This window comes from Diorhabda carinulata, chromosome Y (genome assembly GCF_026250575.1).
Source record: "Diorhabda carinulata isolate Delta chromosome Y, icDioCari1.1, whole genome shotgun sequence".
Taxonomy (NCBI): Eukaryota; Metazoa; Arthropoda; class Insecta; order Coleoptera; family Chrysomelidae; genus Diorhabda; species Diorhabda carinulata.
Window position 1 is genome coordinate 11,842,405 of NC_079473.1, and position 8,986 is coordinate 11,851,390.

The 8,986-nt window shown below is 36.4% G+C and overlaps 3 protein-coding genes across 3 annotated transcripts; all 3 read left to right on the forward strand.

Moving 5' to 3' along the window:
* The first annotated feature begins 1,857 nt into the window (after positions 1-1,857).
* LOC130902951 (uncharacterized) lies at positions 1,858-3,039 on the forward strand. Its single transcript, XM_057815241.1, has one exon. It carries the CDS (start codon positions 1,858-1,860, stop codon positions 3,037-3,039), a length of 1,182 nt encoding a protein of 393 aa, XP_057671224.1.
* Positions 3,040-3,344: 305 nt separating this feature from the next.
* On the forward strand, positions 3,345-4,277 carry LOC130902952 (uncharacterized). The gene has a single exon (XM_057815242.1). It carries the CDS (start codon positions 3,345-3,347, stop codon positions 4,275-4,277), a length of 933 nt encoding a protein of 310 aa, XP_057671225.1.
* Positions 4,278-4,879: 602 nt separating this feature from the next.
* On the forward strand, positions 4,880-6,922 carry LOC130902953 (uncharacterized). Its single transcript, XM_057815243.1, has one exon. The coding sequence runs from the start codon at positions 4,880-4,882 to the stop codon at positions 6,920-6,922; it is 2,043 nt and encodes a 680-aa protein (XP_057671226.1).
* The last annotated feature ends 2,064 nt before the right edge of the window (positions 6,923-8,986 follow it).

Consider the following 8,986-nt stretch of genomic DNA (forward strand, 5'->3'; position numbering starts at 1 on the left):
CTGATCAAACACGTCCGAGTGATTTTGCGAAAGAATTCAAAAATTCAAATTTCAAACAAGCTCTGGTGGATTTTTTATGCTAGCAGTCTGCCACCATGTAAATCCGAGCTGCTACAACAATTTCTGCGAGCCAACTATGTGTCTAGCATTTGGAAGAATGCAAATCAGCAAATTCCAACAATTTATCAACCCGAGAATAATGGTTGGGTTCTCGAAGATAATCAGTACCATTTTAAATGGTTCAAAGGTGATCAGTTGCCAAATTTCGTCAGAGATTAACTGAAAACTATCTCATTAACTTTTTCATATTTCTACAGAAACTGACGAAGAAGAAGAAGACGACGATATGGAATGGACTAACAGTGACGAAGAAAATGATAACATTGATTATTATGATGATAATGAATAAAATAATATTTTCTTTAGTACACTATAATAATAATTTGTAATGTCATCAATCTATTTTTTATGCTTTATAATAACTTGTAATATTATTAATATATTTTAAATTAAATTTTTGAGTATTATTTATTTGGTTTTTTTTTTATAATCTGTTATTGAGGGATCGCAAAAGACCTCGCCATCTCACTAGCACCCACCATACATATACTGTCTCGCGCTCGCTCCTCAGCGACCCTATATCATTGTCTGGCAAGGGGTTGGGAACTATCAAAAATGTCTGGCTGATGAGGAAACATCATCTAATTATTACCTAAGTATTATATATAAAAATCAGCTTTTATACTATAACATAAGTAGAATTATAATTTCATGAACATTAGGGGTGTCTGGCAAGGGGTTGCCACGATGTTAAGTGTCTGGCAATCAATAACGTGATTTTTGATAATATTCTGAAGGTAATACCAAAAAATCACACTTTCTTATTTGATGAATTTAGATCGGTATTTGACAATGGTTTAACACATGATATAAAACATAACCTTAATTTAACTAAAAATAAAACGTTTCCTATTAAGAGTATTTAAAGTTTTAAATATTTAAAAAGAGACTCAAATGTCTTATGTATTATGCAGGCTTTTATCCAAACCTGATCCCACTGCATACTAAAAACAATCAGTGCTTTTCGGTGTTAAAAATGAAGATGTATGAGGGTGTACATCAGAGCTTTACTCTACTACCTTCTTAAAAGTGGTTACTTGCATATGCGGATCTCTAAACCTACTGTTCAGTTTCCCCAGTATGCCTGCGGAAAAGTGCGTATCGGCAACGCCGCTTAATAAGAGCTTCTTGGCGAGGCCACCTATTAAAAAAGGTGCGAACAACGAGTGCAAAAAGAGATTCGATTGTTTTCCGTACTGAAACGTGGTAGTTTGTAACGTTATGTTATTAATACAGTTTTGATTATAACCTTAGAAAATATAGCTGATTTTTAGTAGATGTAAAATTGGGTTTGATTTCAAGTAAAAGAATATCACCTAAACATTGGTAGCAGAGCGTGGTTTTCCTACTAAAAATCCAAGTAGAATCGAAGTTCGGGGTTATAATTACCACGTGCAAGCATCGAAAACGGTTCCCGGCAGCCGTTGGCGTTCTATATTGTGTGAGCCAGTTGCCCAGTAGAATATTGGACAGTAGACGAAGAGAGAAAAGCGACCAGAAACAAAGTGAGTTCCTATTTAATCTTATAATCCTTTGGTTCGTTAATGTTGAATTGCTTTCATATAGGCTTATAGATTAGAAATTTAACTAACAAGATTTAAATAATTATTTATCGTTACGATGTCGGAATTAGCGACTTCAATAAAAAAAAGAGGTACAATAAAGTCAAAATTAACACATTTTTCAAAGGTTTTAAGTAATTTATTAAATTCAGAAACAGTGACGGAGGTTGATGTAATGCAAATTGTGGAAAGAGTCGAAGCTTTAAAGGAGGTTAAATTTGAGTTCGAAGATATACAGGGTAATATTGAAAAATTAACGGAAGCTGCGGATTTAGATAATCAATTAGAATTACGGCATAAATTCGAGGATGAATATTTTAAACAAATAACGTTAGCAAAACGATTTTTGCGTGAACACGAAATTAAATCGAGTCCGAGTGATTCAACAAGTAGTTCGGAAAATAGTCCCGAAATTCAAACAAATGAGCATTTACAATCATTAAATAATGTTAGGTTACCAACAATAAATCTTCCAAAATACAGTGGCGTGTATCAGAACTGGCTAGAATTCAGAGACACTTTCTATTCGTTAATTCATGAAAATAAATCAGTCAGTAATATTCAAAAGTTTCACTATCTCAGAGCATCACTAGAAGGAGAGGCGGCTCTCGTCATAAAATCACTAGAGATATCAACGGCAAACTATGAGGTAGCGTGGAATGCATTATTAGATCGGTATGATAATAACAAGTTGCTAATTCACAATCATGTCAAATCATTATTTAGCGGTGAATCGGTAATGAAGGAATCTGCTAGCGGGCTGAGAAAACTTATAGATGATTTTTCTAAAAATTTGCGGGCACTGAGTCAATTGAATCAACCAGTATCGGAGTGGGATAGATTACTTGTTTTTTTGATTTCTACAAAATTGGATAATAGCACTTTGCGCGAGTGGGAAAATGTTAAATCAGATATAGAAAACACTACTTTTAAAGATATAAAGGATTTTTTAAAGTCAAGAGCCGATATGCTAGAAATGATAGCACAGAATCAAACAGACAAGCGTAGAATTTCCAGCTCCAATACTAGGTCATTTTTAGTAACAGATAATCAAATTCGTACTCCAGTTTGTGTTTTATTCGAAGGGAATCATTATATTCACAACTGTCAGCAGTTCCTTAAGCTTTCGATAGAAGAACGCGAAGGTAAAGCAAAAGCATTGAAATTATGCACTAACTGTCTGAAAAAGGGTCATTATAGTAAGGTATGCCGACGTGGCACATGTATTAAATGTCATGGGAAACACAATACATTATTGCACAGGGAACGTAGAGCATGGTCGGCATCAGAGCAATCTAATGAAGTAACGGAAAAACGCAAAATCCGACAACAGATCAGCAACAACAAAATTCTGTAGTACTGTCTGCGTGCTGTTCTGTTGACCACGTATTTCTTTCAACGGCATACGTCCAGGTTTCAGATAACGATGGTAACTTTCATATTGCGCGGGCGTTGTTAGACAGTGGCGCGCAGTCAAGTTTCATGACTAAAGATTTATGCAAGCGATTAAAGTTAAAAACTCATAAAGCAAATATCACGGTTAAAGGCTTGAATAATATTTCGTCAAATGTTAAATTCAAATGTGAAGTGGGATTGAAATCCCTATATAACGATTATTGTTGTGCTAAGTGGTTTTTTGTTATCGATAAAATATCCGAAAATATGCCAGCAGTAAATGTTGATGTTTCAAAGCTAAAGGTGCCTGACCACATAAATTTAGCAGACCCAACCTTTTTCAAATCAAGCAAAATCGAAATTTTGATAGGAGCAGACATATTCTGGGAGGTCATCTGTGCTGGGCAGATACCTTTAGGCCGAAACAACCCCATACTGCAAAAAACTCAATTCGGTTGGATAGTATCCGGTCCAATCGGCGTAAAATCTAGTTCGGTCGCATGCAACTTTATACAAAATGACAATGTCGATACGGATATTCAAAAATGTTTGACTAAGTTTTGGGAAGTGAAAGAAACACCCTTAAAGTTACCAAGGTCGAATGAGGAAAATGCGTGTGAAGAACATTTTAAGCGATACACTAAACAAGATAAAGACGGGCGTTTTGTAGTAACGTTACCGTTTAAGGAGAATCCTGAAAAACTAGGAAGCTCACGGGAAATAGCAATAAAGCGATTCATGTCTTTAGAACGCAAATTAGAAGGGGACGCACGCTTGAAAAAATTATATGACGATTTTATGCGCGAATACGAGGATTTAAACCATATGAGTAGGATACAGGATACCGAAACTGACAAAAGTTCCTACTATATGCCTCACCATGGAGTTATAAAAAATGATAGCTTGACAATGAAGCTTAGAGTCGTTTTTGACGCGTCGTCGCCAACTTCTTCCGGATTATCGCTTAATAACTTACAATATGTCGGTCCCACCCTTCAACAAACTCTTTTTTCTATTTTGTTAAGATTTAGGCAACATGAATTGGTAGTAAGCGCGGACATTACAAAGATGTATCGCCAGATTCTAATAGAGCCCGAGCAACACCGGTTTCAGCGGATTTTATGGAGACAAAAGCCGAGTGATACGTTAACTACATACGAATTAAAAACCGTAACGTACGGTACAACAGCGGCATCATAAGTAATTTGGCAATACGGTGCTTATTTGAGCTGGCGAACGAAAACGAATGTAGATATCCAAAAGCAGCAGAAATTATTAAAACAGATTTTTATGTTGACGATCTCCTAAGCGGAGGGGATGATTTAGAGGAAACAGCTCAAATGTGTCTCGATATAAGTAACGTATTAAAACAAGGTGGTTTTCAACTGCGAAAATTTTATTCGAACAATCCAGACGTGTTGAAATATGTGGGTGATAATACTGAAAATTATCATGTAATTAATTTTGGAGGGGATGAAAATGCAAAAACATTAGGCATTATGTGGCAGCCTTCTGGCGATAAATTAGTGTTTAGTATATCTGACATATCTGAAACCAAGGTTTCTAAACGAAGCATACTTTCTAACGTCTCACAAATTTGGGACCCCTTGGGCCTCCTATCGCCAAGTGTCATTCTAATGAAAATATAGCTGCAAAAGTTGTGGCTGGAGAGTCTATCGTGGGACGAGGTAGTCCCAATAAAAATCGAAAGGTTTTGGAGTGAATTTAAGGCCGATTTGCCGATACTAAACTCCTTGAGCATCGCGAGACGCGCTATATGCCAAGGTGCTGTTAGGATCGAAATGCACGGATTTTCGGATGCGTCCGAAGATGCATTCGGATCTTGTATATACCTGAGATCTATCGACGCGAATGGTGAAGTGTTTACAAGTCTTCTATGCGCAAAGTCCAAGGCCGCACCGTTAAAGACCGTTACGCTGCCGCGACTCGAGTTAATGGCAGCCGTAACCTTAGTCAGATTGTCGAATGAAGTCAAAAGGTCATTACGTATAAAAATTGATCAGTGCGTTTACTGGTCAGATTCAACGGTAGTTTTGGGATGGCTGAAGCATCCACCCAATCAATTGAAGCCCTTCGTTGCTAATCGTGTCGCCGAAATCCAAGACTTGTCGGCAGCTGATAGCTGGCGTCACGTACCGACTAAAAGCAATCCCGCAGACCTCGTATCGAGAGGTGTAAAACCCAGAAATTTATTGAATAACTCGCTGTGGTGGGAGGGGCCTCCATTTCTAAAAGAAAGAAAGGAGAGCTGGCCTGAATGTCTTAACAAAAACGAAAATTTGCCCGATATTCGCAAACAAAAGGTTAATTTACTTATCTCGTGTTCAGAAAATGATTTTATTAAACATTTTTCGGACGTAAATAAACTCAAGCGAATCACCGCATATATAAGATGTTTCTATTTAAACTGTAAGGCCAAGGGAAATTCTGAACTAAGTAATAGTGGACCATTGGAAGTTTCTGAATTAGACGGTGCATTAAACTGTTTGACAAAATTATCGCAAGGCGAATTCTTTCATCGTGATATTAACAAATTGAACAAGAATAAACCTGCCGCTGACTGCAAAATTATTAGTCTTAATCCGTTTTTGGACCGCGATGGCATTTTACGAGTTGGCGGACGGTTAACCAATGCCAAATTTGCTTTTGAGAAAAAACACCCGGCAATTTTATCGTCTAAAAGTCATTTAGCCGAGTTACTAGTAAGGAACACGCATTTACGATTGATGCACGCTGGACCGCAGCACACGTTGGTTACGCTTCGTGAAAGGTTCTGGATTGTAGGCGGACGCACATTAGTTAAAAACGTTGTGCGAAAATGCATTCCATGTTTTAGGTATAAACCCACTCAAACTCAACCCATAATGGCGCCTTTACCAGAAATGCGTTTGAAATCGAGACATCCGTTTGAATTCGTCGGCGTTGATTATGCCGGACCTATGTCGATCAAAAATAAATCCGGAAGAGGATACAAGGTATCCAAAGCTTACATATGCCTCTTTGTTTGTTGCGTTACGAAAGCAGTACATACAGAGTTGGTGAGTGATCTTAGTACGGATGCTTTTCTGTTGGCTTTAAAACGATTTGTCTCCAGACGAGGCAAGCCCGCTTGTATTTACAGTGACAACGGCACAAACTTTGTAGGGGCCAACAATGCCCTAAAGGAACTGGGAAGGTTTATTATTAATAACGAAACAAATTTAACAAACTCCTTTCAAGCTGATGACATAACTTGGAAGTTTATACCTCCGCGATCTCCTCACTTTGGAGGACTTTGGGAATCGGGAATTAAATGTATTAAGTATCATCTAAGACGTGTTACAAAAGATTTGTCATTCACTTTCGAACAGTTGTATACTATATTGACCGAAGTGGAAGCAATTCTAAATTCTCAACCATTATCGCCCCTATCAGACTCTTCTCATGACCTTCATCCTTTAACACCATCACACTTCTTAATCGGTCGATCATCAAATGCTGCTCCTGAGCCTAACATAACCCACTTGCCGAGAAATCGGTTATCCATGTATCAGCATCTAGCCCAAGTTAAACAGCACCTTTGGAAAAGATGGAACAAGGAATATGTGAGCGAATTACAAACGCGAACCAAATGGAAATTTAACTACGACTCGCTCAAGGCAAACACATTAGTGCTACTAAAGGAGGACAACCAACCCCCAATGAAATGGAAACTAGGACGCGTGGAAGCCATTCATCTCGGCGCAGACGGCGTAGCAAGAGTAGCCACAATCCGTACCACTGACGGCCACGTAAAAAGATCTTTTGCCAAGATCTGCCCGTTGCCGCTTGACGACAAGGAGTAGTGAAAGACTAATGAACTGTGTTTTTTTTGCTCTTTTCGTGGTGACTACGTAAGTGTAATTGGCCTCATCGTTCTTTATGCAAAATCGACTTCTCTAGACTCTGATTCCATAGAACTGAACAGTTGAAACTTCTTTCAAAAGGTGCGAACAACGAGTGCAAAAAGAGATTCGATTGTTTTCCGTACTGAAACGTGGTAGTTTGTAACGTTATGTTATTAATACAGTTTTGATTATAACCTTAGAAAATATAGCTGATTTTTAGTAGATGTAAAATTGGGTTTGATTTCAAGTAAAAGAATATCAATCCTAAACACCTACCAAATATTTAAGTTTCTTAGATGTTTACTAAAACAATTTACCTACACAGCTTAGTGCTTAATATATACCAATATTTTTACAGAAGGCCACAGAGGCAGTTTTTGGTCAACAAACACAGCAAAGAAATGAAAATAATAATGATCTAAAAGTAATAGTTGAGGAGCAGCCTAAATGTAGTAGTAGTAAGATCATTTTCTGCCGTCGTTGGCGTTGGACTGCTATCATTTTGTTCTGTAATTTGAGGAATATCTGGTGGCGGAAAAAATTCAGTATTTATCTGTCTAACAGTAGCAGTAACCTCGGTACACAATCTACGATTCGCTTAAAATTTTTTGTCACTTTCCGCCGAAACGCAGAGCTGTGCTTTATTTTTTTCTAATTTCGTAACATAGCGATATTTTACAATAATAAATTAATGTTTATTACACTGCTGCTGCTCACTGCTCACAAACAACTGGTGTTAGTACTGTTAGCAGTATTAACTTTGTATCTTAATAATATATTCTTATTCGACAATCGACACCGGCAACCATTTTTCAATCGTCATCTGTAATAAGTTTATATATATAAGGGCAATTGATTTTACTTAAGGTAACCGATGTATATAAAAGAAATTGTTGTCCCTAACTTGGTTACCAAAAGTTTTTAATAGCTATTAAAAACTGGGCTAGCTATTAAAAATTGGGGATTATTAGTGTTTGTATATCCTAGGATATATAGGACTAATAATCCCCAATTTTTTAAATTGTGTTTAGAAACACTATTATATAACTCGGTGCCTATATAATTATCTAATTTAGGTAACGGAAAACCTTATATAAATTTGTTATAAAACACATTAGTAACAGTTACTACATGTTTTATTAAATGGTGATGGAAACAGTTATACCACTTCTTTATATACCCACAAGTTACAGAAATTTTATAAAACCGTAATATAACTGTGTTACTAAAGTTACTAAAACTTCGTAACGTTTTTATATAATTTCATTACCTTTATATAGTCTTTATATAACTAGGAATCACCATAAGTTACAGAAAATGTTTATTGGGAATCTAAGTGTATAATATAAAATAATAAAATAAAAATAATATTGAGGACAACAAGGAACAGGAAATAAGGAAATCAAAAACCGTACTTCACAATGAAGCAGGAATGCTTTGTGATCACTTCCCATTTCATCACACAGAATAGCAAAAAGTCGGGATTGCTTAGGCCGTGACTTAATGAAAGTTACAACCTTCAGTTCATAGCACGAGCACCATCAGTCGTCCATCCAATCCTTTTTGTCCGTTCTATTTCGATATCTGTAATTAAATCTTCGAGATATTTAAAAAAAATTTTCCCTTTGTTGGTTTTGACAATAAAGACTTGCAAAAAAGCAGTTCTTCTTTTAAGCTTTAATTGGGATCGAAACCTAACAAAGGCTAATAGATTAGCTTAGCAAGCGACTTCAGTACTTTCATTAAGTTGATGTGAAAAGTTTGTTTTAAAACTGTAACTGTGAATTTGACCGATATTTTTTGTTTCCTTTTCAGTGAATGAAACTTCAGATTCTACCCTACAGAGTGTTTGTTCCTTTTTTAGATATCAATACAAATAGGCGATATAATGCAATTGTAGCTTGTCTATTTTGCTCACCAGAAATTGCTGTTTTCATTACTGAGTGTGACTTTGAGAATAAGTTCGAGTAAGAGGTGAGAATGCTTATCATTTAATATTGTAATTAAATATTTAATTACAAT

Coding starts and splice junctions, on each gene's coding strand:
- LOC130902951 (XM_057815241.1), top strand. CDS start 1,858: ATGCAAATTGTGGAAAGAGTCGAAGCTTTAAAGGAGGTTAAATTTGAG.
- LOC130902952 (XM_057815242.1), top strand. CDS start 3,345: ATGCCAGCAGTAAATGTTGATGTTTCAAAGCTAAAGGTGCCTGACCAC.
- LOC130902953 (XM_057815243.1), top strand. CDS start 4,880: ATGCACGGATTTTCGGATGCGTCCGAAGATGCATTCGGATCTTGTATA.